The 14,778-nt window shown below is 40.0% G+C and overlaps 2 protein-coding genes across 2 annotated transcripts in view; one reads left to right on the top strand and one right to left on the bottom strand.

Annotated features, from left to right (window-relative positions):
- Nucleotides 1-119: 119 nt before the first annotated feature.
- On the bottom strand, nt 120-2,271 carry gpx1b (glutathione peroxidase 1b). Its single transcript, XM_084063449.1, has 2 exons — nt 1,969-2,271; nt 120-823 (listed from the first exon to the last, which is right to left on the bottom strand). Exons 1-2 carry the CDS (start codon nt 2,185-2,187, stop codon nt 473-475), a joined length of 570 nt encoding a protein of 189 aa, XP_083919575.1. The 5' UTR covers nt 2,188-2,271; the 3' UTR covers nt 120-472.
- A 2,158-nt stretch (nt 2,272-4,429) lies between these two features.
- fancd2 (FA complementation group D2) overlaps nt 4,430-14,778 on the top strand; it is a 41,560-nt gene continuing 31,211 nt past the window's right edge. Inside the window, exons 1-13 of the mRNA XM_084063438.1 lie at nt 4,430-4,471; nt 5,610-5,705; nt 5,799-5,936; nt 6,052-6,119; nt 6,666-6,772; nt 7,223-7,283; nt 7,468-7,520; nt 7,673-7,748; nt 7,992-8,116; nt 9,223-9,310; nt 12,563-12,667; nt 12,818-12,918; nt 13,520-13,619. Of these exons, the coding sequence (XP_083919564.1) occupies nt 5,615-5,705; nt 5,799-5,936; nt 6,052-6,119; nt 6,666-6,772; nt 7,223-7,283; nt 7,468-7,520; nt 7,673-7,748; nt 7,992-8,116; nt 9,223-9,310; nt 12,563-12,667; nt 12,818-12,918; nt 13,520-13,619 (1,113 nt within the window). The 5' untranslated portion in view covers nt 4,430-4,471; nt 5,610-5,614. The remainder of the gene's footprint in view (nt 4,472-5,609; nt 5,706-5,798; nt 5,937-6,051; nt 6,120-6,665; nt 6,773-7,222; nt 7,284-7,467; nt 7,521-7,672; nt 7,749-7,991; nt 8,117-9,222; nt 9,311-12,562; nt 12,668-12,817; nt 12,919-13,519; nt 13,620-14,778) is intronic.

Here is a 14,778-nt window from a genome sequence, read left to right as displayed (position 1 = left end):
ATTACAGTTTTGGACTTATTAGAAAAGTATGTTTTGTGGAGCAAGTCCTATAATGTCTTGGTTCTATAAAATGAAATTGGATTGACCTGCTAAAAGGCAGAATGAGAATAGAGAGCATCTTAGGAAATAAAAAATACATTTATTGAACCACTTCTGCCGTGCTTTACAAGAACACAATGGACCAGGGAAGTTAAGACTTTTACACTTCATCGGTTATCCCCCTCAATATTGGTTTCAAAGGATAACTTCATACAGTAGAAGTTCAGAACGCAGGCACATTTAGCACAAGAGAAAGCACAGGTGGTTATTAAAAACATTTTGCACACGCCGACCTTACAGCAGTTTTTAGGACATTGGAAAAGTTGACAGGCATTATTACAAGGACGAATATTTTATAGGACGGTTTTAGCTCTGGTCTCTAGCTTTGGAAGGAGTTCTCCTTCTAACGCTATGGACCAGAGCTAGCACGGTTTTAGGCTGCTAGGTTGAGAAGCTTCTTGATGTCTGGCTCGATGCTGCTGGTCAGGAACTTTCTGCTGTAGCGCTTGAAAGGCACTCCGTCCGGTCCGACGAGGAACTTCTCGAAGTTCCAGGAGACGTCGTTTCTGCGCACAGGGCTCCACATGATTAATTTAGGGTCGTCCATCAGAGCCATCGACTCGTCACCGGGGAACGGCAGCTTCTCCTTGAGGAATACAAACAGGGGATGGGCATCCTTCCCGTTCACATCCACTTTCTGGAGGAGTTGGAACTTGGGCTCGAAGCCATTTCCTGGACGGAGGTATTTCAGAGACTGGAAAATCTCTTCGTTCTTGCAGTTCTCCTGCAAAGGTTAAACCACAGAGATATTAAAGTTGCGATCAATTATAGTTTTTTAATTTTTTATAATGGAATAGTGAAAATAGCACATCTACTAGCTCTACTTGTAGAATCAGATGTAGAATTAAATCATCAGTTATAATGACAGTCTTGTATCAAGGCTAATGTAGAATCAGAATCAGCTTTATTTGTCACATGATCCATCACAGGTTTACAGGTGTAATTCTTTCAAGTGCACTCCATCCACCCATGTAGAGAGACATGTATAAAGTGTAAAAAGCCTTTTAGCTAGAACAATGTTATAGTTTAAAAATGAGGCTTAAGTGATTAAATCAAACTAATTGATTTAGTTAATTATAAAAAACAATTTGAATTTCTCGTTGATATAAAAAATAATATATATCCAGATGAATTAAAACGTATTCTATTAATCGAAAAATAAATCAATAGAATAATAGGAAAAATAAAATAATTACAGCCTTAATGAATTAAAAGATCACCAGTGGTGGGTATACTGGTAAATAGAGAACATTACTTTATTTGTATTAAATCAATCTTCAGTTTTAATTTGGTCGCCGGTTTTAACATTAAACAGAATCAAATAAAATAGGTCCCCCGCCAAGAGCTAGAGTTGGCAACGAAACTGCCGCTGCCACCTGCTATTGTTGAATGATAGTAACAGGATAGGTGGGCATCTGGGTACTAGGGACATCTGGGCACCAAGATGTAACATTGTCTATTTCGTCCAAAAGGTTAAATACTAATTATTATTATATATTATACTATATTATATATTATATATTTATATATATGAAAAGAATATCTTAAGAAATGTTGTCAGACTTAATTTTATCCTTCAACTTCCCCAAAATGACTGGATATACAGGTTTTGTAGCAATTTGTAGCAATTGTAGACATATTAGACCTTAATGTTTGAATGTTTAAGCATGTTCTAATCATGTATACTTACTTTAATTAAAACCATTTTCCAAATATATATGTTTACATTTTCGAAACAAAAAAAGCCCATTTAACACCGAGGTGCCCACTATTCCTCGTCGCCCACCTATATTACCTGTTACCCCTTACCCAGTTGTACTTGTAGATCACAAATATGCATGCATATGGTGCATAATAATAATAATGTACCTGATGGCCGAACTGGTTGCAGGGAACCCCCAGGATGACCAGCCCCTTGCCTGAGTACTTCTCGTGGAGCTCGTTCATCTGGGTGTAATCCCTGGTGGTCGTACCTCAGAGGGAAGCCACATTCTCCACCAGGACCACCTTACCCTTTAGGGAGGAGAACTTAAACTCCTCTCCACTGACTAGATTGGCTGTTAGGTCATGGAAATTATTAATAGCCATTGTTTTAGTTCGCTGTCTTTTTCCCTCGTTGAAGATGATAGATGTCCCTGTGAGGTGAATAGATGAAGAGGTGTGAGGTGAGTGTTCTTCTGTCTCTAGACTTCTTGGGCATCGGCTTTTTGATAGGGTGTCAAAGTGGGCGGTGCAACCAGCGTTGCCAGATTTTGCAAAATAAATAAGCAACCAGGTCTATGCAAACAAGCTTAAAGAGGTGACTATTAAAGGAGTAGTTCACCCTAAAAAATGACTTATTTTCTATCAATTACAGCCTTGAATTCATGGAGATTTTTGTCATTGTTTTTGTCGCATTCCTGAGCCAATAATTTGATGACCAGACCCAGACTCCACCAATCATCAAATTATAAAAAATCTCCATGAATTCAAGGCTTCATGGGGTGTGTAATTGATAGAAAATAAGTCATTTTTGGGTGAATTATTCCTTCAAACGCATCTGCAGTGCTTCTATTTTAGAATAGCCGATCTACAACAAGATATGCAACGCATTGTGAGCTTGTAGATCTGTTATTTTGAGTGAATATATTCCAATATTTGGAATTTGTTTATTTAAACATTTTAACAACACACATCTGGTATGGGGTCTCTAGCACAAACTATGGATACAGGATAGGTGGGCACTGTAGGGACATCTGGGCACCTCGATGTAAAATTGGCTATTTTGTCCAAAATGTTAAAAGATTTCATATTTGAAAAATGGTAATGTAAAGTATACATGATGTGAACATGCAAGGTACATTATTATCAGACAACTTATCCTTCAACTTATTGTTTATGCAAATCGACTGGATAAACAGGTTTTGTAGCAATTGTAGAATTGATTGCCGAATGTTTAAGCATGTTCTAATCATGTATACTTTACTTTACTTTTCTTAAAAAAATAATAATTCTACTTTACTTAAAAACATTTTCCAAATCTTTTATTGGACAAAATAGCCAATATAGCCAATAGACAAAATAGCCAATTTTACATCACGGTGGTGCCCAGATGTCCCTGTGGCTGCCTAGTGCCCAACTATCCTGTTACCTGCGCGGAGAAGCAACTTTACTGGACAAACAAGCCCAAAGTTCAATCAATCAATCAGTCAGTCAGTCAGTCAGTCAGTCAGTCAGTCAGTCAGTCAGTCAATCAATCAATCAATCAATCAATCAATCAATCAATCAATCAATCAATCAATCGCTTATAATAAGCAGACATGGCAACCCTGGGTCCAACGCTTGTGTAATGGTGTGCTGCGTTTAGGGCCCCGGCGTGTCCCGACCATACCTCTATGGTCCCGACGTGAACGGTCTCCCATTGGCTACGTGGGTAAACCCCGCGAGAAAAGACAACACGTGTCTCAAAAGAAACGCTCCAGCCCCAGGCAGGCAGCGTGGACTTCAAGGGACCATCAACAACTGTGAATTCAAGTCAGAGCAATATTGCTTTCCGTTAAATATCTTTTAGTTGTTATTTAACACTGTGAAAACAGCATTATATTATTTACAATGGTTTGTCGACGGTCTATAGATATGGTATGGACACTTTGATTTCAGTTATTATAATGTAATTCCAGTGGTGGAAAGTAACTAAAGACAAGTATGTACTCAATTACTGTACTTAAGTACAATTCTGAGGTACCTTACTGGAGTATATCTATATGTACTGTACTTTACTTGACTATTTCAAAATGTCAATACTTTTACTTCTACTCCACTACATCTCAGAGGAAAATATTGTACTTTTACTCCACTACAATTATTTGAAAACTTTAGTTACTTTGTAGATTTTGATTATTACAACAAAACACACTAACCACTTCAGCCCTATTCATTTCGGTCATTTGAAAATAGCGATCTACAAGCTCACAATACATTGCTTTGTGAGCTTGTAGATCTGCTATTTTCAAAAGTTTTTTTTATACATTTGAAAACTTGTGAAATGGAACATTCTGCATAATGAGTACTTTCTACTTTTGGTACTTAAAGTACATTTTGATGCCAGTTCTTTTGTACTTACTCAAGTAAATTGTGAATACAGAACTTTTACTTGTGACAGAGTAGTTCTACATTGCAGTATTGATACTTTTACTTAGGTAAAACATTCGAGTACTTTTTCATCTGACAGTGTACAGCACACTGTTTGTTGACACTGCCTGGGTCCCTGCCTGAGAGGAGGGGCGATGACGTCACGGCCGGCGCGGGAACTGGAAGTTGTGTTGTTGTGATTCAGTGTTGAACTGCTGTTCCTGCTGTTCTCTATCGTAGCGTCTGTTTTAACCTGTTAACAGTAAGTTACACTTTGACATTCTTTTAATAAACATCTAACCTGGACGTAGTGTGACATCTAGTTTATGCGGGGGAATTATGAGATTATTACAGATCCGTAATCAAAGTTAGCATAATCAAAAAAAAGAAGCTTGCCACTAACACGATTGGGTACCACCTTTTTGATTCAATACTTTATTAACAGTTTGAAATGTGTACAGAGGTATGGTTTACAATGATTGTTAGCCCTTAATACATGAAATAATATCACAGCTATTCTATGACTGTCTGTGAACCATGCCTAGGTACCACCTAGCCACAAGCAACTCTTAGATTCTATTTTAATATCTTGAATCTAGAGTTGCAATACCAACCCTTGACAGCCCATACATCCTAACAGAAAAGTCCTATATGCTATATCTGATTGTATTAAACAACGTTAAACTCACCAACAGTGCAACTGTATGGAAAGCTTGACTTATCCTCTTTGTATCTGCAAACGTTTTGTTTCATAAAAGTCCTCTGTAGACACGTTATGAGCTACTTTCTGTCAGGTACAGTACCACCATAGTCCAAGGCTTTTGGATTAGGACAGGGGTCTTCAATGTTTTTCAGGCAGAGGACCCCTTAGCTGAGAGAGAGAAGAAACAGGGACCCCCACTACATACTGTATACAATTGTGTTGTAGATTAAACTTTTTCATAGATTTCATAGAGAGCTTCATAGACTTGTTTGACAGCACTGTCATCAGTGTATTTTCAGAAATGTAAAACTCTCAGTACTTGACCTTAGGTACCTTTATTATATACTTGGTCTGCTCTTTTCCCCTATACACCAAACCTCTTTGCCGAAAATAGCTGATCTACAAGCTCACAACACGTTGCGCTGCGACATGTTGCTTGTAGAGCTTGTAGATCTGCTATTTTCAGCTAATGTTCCCCTCAGAATATAGGGATGCTAGGGTTGAACTGGTCAATGTAAATAAAAGAAAAAAGTTCCTTTCACACAAAGATTTGGAGACCCCCTGCAGTAACTCTGAGGATCCCCTAGGGGTCCCGGACCCCCAATTGAAGACCTTTGGATTAAGATATACCTCTAAACAGGATTTTGGATAGATCGCTTAACACCGGGGTACCACCACCAGCATGTTTTTCTGACAGGTCTTATGTTAAATCTCTCCCCCCAGATGATGCGCAAGAAGCGATCCTCGACTGTGGATAAAGGCGAAAGTGCTGCAACGCATGACACGTCCAGTAGTACGTTTATACAACATTTATACATACTGTATATCTGGTGTCAGCTGCACTGGCCTCTTTGTCATGTTCTGCTTCCTATTACCGCTCCTCCAGAATCAAAGAAGAGTCGTGCCAGTAGTCGTCAGTCCAAGGCTGCTGCGGTTCAAGAAGAAACCAATGACTCTGTGTTTGGTGTCTTTCTGCGAGAGGCCGGCGTTAACTTGAGACAAGGGGGTGCATCCAACGAGATCGGTAAGCAGCATCCAACCAGCTCAAGTTGAGAAACACAACGGGATAAGTGATCAAAATGTTCTCATAGAATTATGCAACTTATTGATTGGCACCTTGCATTCTTTTCCACCACCAGCTGTTGACCAAGTAGTGTTCCAAAAACGGATACAGCAACAACTACTTAAAAGTCAGAGGTACCCTGGTGTGAGTATGAACACTGATCCTCCACAGTTGTGGAGTTTTAAGGGAGAACTCTGCCTTGAAGTTACTATACGGGGTGTCACGATTCACTTACCTCACGATTCGATTCAAAATCGATTCCTAGGGTGCCGATTCGATTAAAATTGCGATTCTGCGATTAATTGATATTCGATTAGATTCTACGATTTATTGCGATTTTCTAGGGTGCCGATTCGATTAAAATTGCGATTCTGCGATTAATTGATATTCGATTCTGCGATTTATTGCGATTTTCTACCCCAAATCACTTTGCTTTAATTATACTAGAACATTTTAATATAATATAAACTATGAAAAGTTGAATCATACACTTCAATGCAGCCAGATCATGTCAGGCAGTCTTTCTGACATTGATTTCAGACAAATTGCCAGTGAAAAAGGTACTAACTTAAGATTTTAATATTTTAAATCGATTTTTAAAATCGTCGCATTAAGAATCGCGATTTATTCATGAATCGATTTTTTTTGACAGGCCTACTATTTACTAAGTTATTACTATTATTATTACAGATTATCCAGGAGTTCATCACTGCAATGGAGTCCTATATTGAGGATCCCGAGAAGTTTAGGAACTGCCTCCTTCCTTGTGTTCCTCGGTTGCCTGATGGCGACACTAGGTATTATTAAACAATACAAACCAGAAAGCAACTTCAGTCAAAGAGGAATGGTACAACAAAACTTGCCGGGTGCACGGCTCCAAAAGTTCAATAAGATTAAAATGATGCCAGCACTCATGTTATGTCCTTCAATAGGCACTCAATTTATTTCAATTACATTTAAAATTGATATTCATTTTTATCAGATACGCCCCCTTCCTATATAAACCCATTCTAACTTCAAACTCCATTTAAACCATATTAGATCCATTGAAAACACACGACACAGACACGATTCAGCACTATGGCTTCTTTTCTTCTTTTATTACACAATGCACAAATCTAACAGGCAGAAGGCTCCTAGAATAATGACTTATATTTATGCAACACAACTCAACTAATGTCAATGGACGACATTTTAAAATATCTCATTAAATGATATTACCATTCAACTTTTCTCCTGTGTTTTAGTTCTGTCAGTTCTTTCCAAGAGAGTCTGCTACGTATGCTGTTGGGGATTGAAATGCTACAGGTACAATGTGAATGGTTGGCAGAGACTCTGCAAGACGTTTGCATTAGTTGGCTTATAAAGGATATCAACATGATGATGTTCTCTGCTGTTTGATATGCATGACAATGTGTACTGTGTGTAAACTAGAAGAGAGACATTTCAACTGCAACACAGATTCCTAATCTATCCTTATTCTTCCTTGTAGACTTTAATCATCAATGTCTTGTTCGAGAAACTCCCTGAATTCATGTTTAATAGGTCAGTATTATGTATGACCACAGTTTTACTGCATGTGAAATGTAACAGTGTAACACATGTGCTTTCTATATTATAATACTTTATACTGCGTGTAGTGTACTAGATAATCTTATATCTTATTATATGCTGTCATCTTGTTCTATCCCCCACAGTGCAGAAGATGGACTTAATATTCCACGTGTCATAATCAACCAGTTTAAATGGCTAGACAGAGTAAAGGACAGCAAGGTAATCATTTCTGACTAGTTGGTTTTAGCAAAACTTTACATTCACCTTCTCTGTCCCAAGGTCATTTAGTTTTTTACTGATTTCAGCCATTATTTATCTCATGCTGTATAATACACAATGTGTACCGTATTTGATTTGAATACCTTGTTCATCCATTCCATATCGCACGCCCTATTCCGCCCATGATGTTATCACTAAACTGCCTTTTATATAATTTTGCTCTCTGCGATCTGTTATTTGTAGGAACTGTCCTCTAAGCTCATGCAGCTGGTGTCGGTGGCGCCGGTGGAGAGCCAGCGTGACATCATCACCAGCCTACCTGAGATTCTGGAGGACTCCCAGCACAATGACATCGCCAAGGAGCTCAAGTAAAGTACCACTGTCTGGAACACATGATTATTACAGCTGCATCATTGTGGCATTAAGGTTGTTAGGGGATGGTGGTGATAAGTACAGCTGAATCATAGCGACATTAAGGTTGTTAAAGGGATAGTTCACCCAAATAATGACTTATTTTCTATCAATTACACACCCCATGGAGCCTTGAATTCATGGAGATTTTTTTTGTTTCTTGTCGCATTCCTAAGCCAATAACATGATGACCGGCGGAAAGATGCTAATGTCTTTGGTAGGAGACTCAAAGTGTCAACTTTGAGTCTCCTACCGGAGACATTAAGCATCTTTCCGCTGGTCATTAACTAAGCATCTTTCCGGAGCGGCCGGTCTTCAAATTATTGGCTTAGGAATGCGACGAAAACCAAAAACCTCCTTGAATTGAAGTCTCCATTGGGTGTGTCATCGATAGAAAAGAAAAGTCATTTTGGGGGTGAACTATCCCTTTTTAAGGGATGGTGGTGATAAGTACAGCTGTGTCATGAGGTTGTTGGGGCGGGGATGATGGTGGTGATAAGAGCAGCTGTGTCATAAGGTTGTTAGGGGATGGTGGTGGTGATAAGAACAGCTGCATCATAGAGACATTGTTACGGGATGAGTGATAAGTACAGAGTGCAGTGCAATATGTCAGTGGTTCTCAACCTCCAATCCACCCTGACAAGGGTGGATTGGAGGAGTTGAGACATTCAATTTAGTTTGACTTGCTTCCACAGATAATTATTGTGAAATAGCAGTTCTACAAGCTCACAACGCCTCGCAATGCGAGGTGTTGTAAGCTTGTAGATCAGCATTTATTTTTTGCCTCTTTCTTATATTATTTGACAATTTTGCCAATGTTTCACCAGTTTTTATTGCATAGTTTGTTGATTACTTTTGAGTCAGTAATGGTCTTTCTTCAGTTATTTCTTTTTTCTGAGGTATTATAAAGGTCTTAAAAGTCCTTAAATTGTCACTTCACTGTCATCTGGGCCCCCCCCCTAAAAATACCAGCCCACAGGTTGAGAACCACTGCAATATGTGGTTCTGACGGACGGAGAACAATTCCCAATCATTTTCTTTTCTCTCTCTGTGTTCTCTATAGTGCTTTACTGCAGGAGAACACTCAGTTGACCGTCCCCATCCTGGACGCCCTCTCTAGTTTGAACCTTAGTGCCTCATTGCTGGCTGAGGTAAGATGTACATGCTCATACCTTTGACAGTGTTATTAATGGGATCATGTAGTGCTGGGCAATGAACCGAAAATACATCCAAACCAACATTTAGAACCTCTAACCGACCTAATCTTTCTCATTTAGGTCAATTGAATAATCAAGATGCACTTTCTTTTGGACACATATGTTTTTAAATGTCTAATATACATCAACAAATCTGCACAGAAATGTTTGATAGTTTGAAATAACCGTGATATTGATTTTAAGTCATATCATCCAGCCCTAAGATCATGACAGATACAGTATAATGTAATCTTTTACATATCATCACTGTTTACACCCCCCCCCCCCCTTTCACAACAGATATACCATTCCTCTACCTACACATACGTACGTCATGTCCTAGTATTACATTGCGGTCATTTAGCAGACGCTTTTATCCAAACTGACTTAAGTGCAGTAAGTGCATTCAACATGCACCATGCTGTAGGTAGGCAGGAAAACTACTAATCACCAGAAGTCTTAAGTGCATTTTCTTCTAAAACAAGCAACTGAGAGTATACCTAGCGCTAGTATGAGCGAATAGGGGAAGGGGATCAACATTACGTGATTCTCTTGTTTGGCCCGGCAAAAACCTGGATGTGTGTCTCTAAGAATATGATGATAATTGGCAGAATCGCGGAAAGTTTAGAATATTTTGCGGTCCCATTTTCCTTTTTCACAACATCTGTGTTTGTTGCAATGACCTGCACCACAATACTTCACCATATGTTGCGTTATGATGAAGTAAACCCACAAACTGTAACGATGTGTACGTTCCGTAATGCAATTCCAGTAATAATGTGTATGTTCAGTAATGCAATACCAAATATAGCTGCAAGCAGCGATAATATGGGGCCAGGAGAGAGAAAGAGAAATGATAATTCCTTTAACAGGTCAGTTCATGAAAGTCCTTGCAGTCTTGTTTCCAATGAGTGCCTGTGAGCAATTAGGGGTTAAGAGTCTTGCTCAGGGACAAATTTCATTTCATCGACACATTTGCTGACCTGGCCTGGAATCGTACCCCGGGCAACCAGAGTCTCTGGCTCCTTAGGCGGGCTCACTAACCACTCAGCTATGGCCACCCCTCAGAGAGAGAGAGAGAGAGAGAGAGAGAGAGAGAGAGAGAGAGAGAGAGAGAGAGAGAGAGAGAGAGAGAGAGAGAGAGAGAGAGAGAGAGAGAGAGAGAGAGAGAGAGAGAGAGAGAGAGAGAGAGAGAGAGAGAGAGAGAGAGAGAGAGAGAGAGAGAGAGAGAGAGAGAGAGAGAGAGAGAGAGAGAGAGAGAGAGAGAGAGAGAGAGAGAGAGAGAGAGAGAGAGAGAGAGAGAGAGATAGATAGATAGATACGGAATAGATTGAAGAGACATAGAGAGAGACAAATGGCATAGATTGAAGAGACAGAGAGAAAGACATGGAAACGGAATAGATTGAAGAGAAAGACATGGAAATGGAATAGATTGAAGAGAGAGAGAGAGCGCCATGGAAACGGAATAGATTGAGTCATGTTTTTTGCATTTCAACTTAAATGAGTCTGCATCAAGTGAGGCTTGAACCGGCAACCTTACGGTCATGAAGCACTCTTAGGTAGCTGCAACACTACCTATAGTGCTATATCTTTGTCCAGGCTGATATTGTCTGTGGAGGATCACAAACTCTTGCCTTCTGTCATGACCCAAGCCCCTGTTTCACTAACACTAAGATCACTCGTTCACAAACCATTTACCAATGAAGAAATTGTACATCTCCTCAGAACCAAAATTAGTGAAAGTAGCCGATCTACAAGCTCACAAACCATTAAAAGTTGTCAGATTGTACATTGGCTATTTTCACAATGAAGTATGTTATACATTGAAAAAACATACTCTCATTGCTATCTGAAAAGTTGTGAGATTGTAGATCAGCTGTATGTAAAAAACACTCAATTAAGTATTTCATGTTATCTTTAACAATTGCAGATGTATTCATTGATAGTCATGTTGTGTGAAATGCAACTTGGATGAAGTCTGCACCAAGTGAGGCTTGAACTGGTGACCTTCAGGTTGTGGGGCACACATTTAAGCGAGAAGCCACCAACAGACAAGAACCTGTGAAAAAGGAGATCACACAGATCATACAGTTTCACGCAAATAGCTGAAAAATCCTGGGTTTAAGTGTTTTTCAAACTGCTCAAGATTGCGGACAATCTAAGGGCGGTGCTTACTGGTCAACGTGATAGATGTGTTCCTCATTAGTCAAGGCACATGTGTAAGCAGGTCTAATGGCTGTCGGCCAAACGAGGCATGACTTTTGCCTGTTTAAAGTTTCAATTTTCAAAAAATTGCTATAGCGCCCCCGTTTGACCAATTGGAGTAAGATTGGTTTCAGTGATATTTGGAATGGCCCTTTACATTTCTGCAAAGTTTCAAAGAACGGTAAGTCTGCATGTATGTGTTAGGGGCAGATGAATAATTGTCATAAAACTGCAATATTCATTGGCTCATTAAAGCTTCATTTTTTCACTTATGGAAGATATTTTGCAAACGTTTTTTGGTATAGGTCCAAAGTTCATGTGTAAAACGTTTCGTGCAGATTACTCAAAAATCCCAGGAGGAGATAGGTTTTAACTGTTTTTCATATAATTCAAAATGGTGGGAGATCTAAAGGTCAGAGGTCAAAAGTCAGAGTGTGAAAGTTGTTCAGCATGAGGAGACGCATATGTGCATCGAAGTTTCATGGCTGTAGGTGAAACAGGGCATGAGTTGTACCTGTTCAAAGTTGTCATTTTCAACTGAGTGTTATAGCGCCACCTTTTGACGAAAGATTGTGAGATTTATTTTTTGATCGTTTTTCATGACCATCTACCATATGGCCGAGTTTCATAAAAAGCGACTGCACGGTTCAGCCAGAACTGGCAAAAACGGCAGAAGAAGAAGAAGAAGAAGAAGAAGAAGAAGAAGAAATGGAATAATGCGAATAACAATATGGGTCCATGCTGGAAGCCTGGCCCCATAATGATGAAAGCTGTGTTGTTTCACCCGGTGAAAGAATGGCGGATTCGCCCACGCCGCAAAATACCCGTATGTGGGTCTAAAAGAATATCATTCAACCTCAGCAAGAAAGACAAAACATAGCACATACACAAACAGTCACACACACCCGCACGCACGCACGTACGCATGCACGCACACACACACACACATTTTGGCCGTGTCTAGGCGGTAGAGTAACTTATGTTGTGTATGTCCTACATCAGGTTCGTAGAGCTGTTATGGCCACCTTGGCAGCAGTACAGCTGGAGGACCTCCCTGTGGTCGTCAAGTTCATCCTGCACTCCATCTCTGGCCCTGACGCATATGAGGTCACAACTTCAACTCATGTTATAATCATAGCATAATTCTGCACCGAAATCATCTGATTAGAAACTTCAACTAATAAGAATACAATTAATTAATAAGTGCCGTGTGGATGCGTCTTTTAACTGTAAGGAACGTGTGTCCCCTCGGGGCAGGTGGTGCACGAGCTTCGTAAGAAGTTGGAACTGGAACTGTGTGTTCTTCCTCCAGTGGTACGCGCCTCACAGATCCGCATGAAGAGCAAGGCAGCAGCAACGTAAGATAAACACCAACACAGCATTCCACAGACCACAACACATTTCATCACTCAGCACTGACACATTATAGACCAGGGGTCTTCAACGTTTTCCGGCCAAGGGCCCCCTAGCTGAGAGAGAGATGAAGCAGGGACCCCCTCTATATTATATAAAATTGTGTTTCAGATGAAACTTCTTTTTTTTACTTGGTCTGCTCTTTTTTCCCTCTACACCTATACCTCTTTGCCAAAAATAGCCGATCTACAAGCTCACAACGCCTCGCAGCGCGAGGCGTTGTGAGCTTGTAGATCGGCTATTTTTGGCTAAAGTTCTCCTCAGAAAAGGGATATTAGGGTTCAAGTGGTTATGGTAAAAACATTTTTTATATCACACAAAGATTTGGCGGACGCCCTGTAGTAACTCTGAGGGTCCCGGACCCCCTGTTGAAGACCCCTGTTATAGACCAACGGTATATCCAGAGAGCCACTTGGGAAATAGGCTTTCTTTTACTTACTTGTAATTACTTACTTGTTAATACTTGTTTTGTTATTTTGTAATTTCATGATGCATTACTGTAATTTCTTGTGGTGGTGTTTTGTAATGAGGTTAATTGTTGAACAGGTCCTCTGCCAGCTGCAGTCAGGACAGTGTTACTCTGGTGTTGGATGGCATCAAGTCAGCAGTGCGGTTCCAAAAGTCTATATCTGAGGCTTGGCTCAAGGTAGGGAGAAATGGAACTCTTTTCTTTCTCTCTCTCTCTCTTTTTTTTGAATGTTCCTTCTATTATGTCTAATAAAAGTTAGACGTCACTTTACGTTGTACACACCTCAGACATTACCAGAAACTGGTGATGCAACCGGCTATGTCGGGCGTCTACGCAAACACAATTGGTCCGCGGTCGGGGGAGGGAAGCCGGGCGGGGAGGAGGGTGATATTGGTCATTGCATGTACTCCTACGGTCTGGGGGCGGCACCTGTCAGCGGGGAGTGTTGGGCGGGAGGAGTAGGACAAAGGCTCTACGTCCTCCCGGTGGGGGCTGCTCACTGGCAGGTCAGTCTGTATGATACAACAGAAATGTGTGTGGGGAGGAATCAATTGGCATAACAACTAAATTGGGGAGAAAAAAGGGGTAAAAAATAATTGGCTACTTTAGATTATATAAAATTATTTTTTTTCTACCAGAAACTATGAAATGAGATGGACTTGCCTCATAGTAGTTCATCATCATTACCTTTATTTAGACTCGGTAGGACAGTTGAGAGGCAAGCCCTTATTTTCAATGTAGCCGAGGTAACATAGTTGCTATGTTACAGTATCTATCCTTGTGACGATGATGCTGTAACTAGCAGCTACTGTACTGTGAACATAATCCTACTCTACCACCTGCCCCTGGAATATACATTTGGCTACAAATGATAAGCCTTAACTTTGATAAGCAGTCAGGTTTTCTATGTTTGTTTGTTGCCCATACAAATTGTAGTACTGAAGTCGGACATTATGCTGTACCCCTTATGTAAGTCAACGTAATGTGAATACCTGCGAAAACACTGACAATCAAATAGACAGAATACTTATGCAGTGCACTGCAGAATACGCTTTTTTTTTTTTAAATGAATGGACTAATACAGTACATACATGTTAAAATACAGACGCATCATGTCTTAAAGTAATACTAGGTAACGTTTTCAGTAAAACTAAAGTTAAATTGTATATCTTTTGTGAGTGGCAAATGTTTCACAACACCCACTCCAAGAATTTCACCCCCGAAAGCCTTTTATTTATATATTTTCTATTGAACGCCGTCGAGCATGACGTTCCCTCGAAAATGACGTAATCTGGCCGGAAATGGAAGCGGAAATCCACGGGGTTCCTGTTTGGCC

Source organism: Gymnoscopelus microlampas, assembly GCF_963454915.1.
Source record: "Gymnoscopelus microlampas genome assembly, chromosome: 7".
NCBI classification, from domain to species: Eukaryota; Metazoa; Chordata; class Actinopteri; order Myctophiformes; family Myctophidae; genus Gymnoscopelus; species Gymnoscopelus microlampas.
The sequence above is the reverse complement of the archived record's forward strand: the minus strand, read 5'-3'. Positions and strand labels throughout refer to the sequence as shown.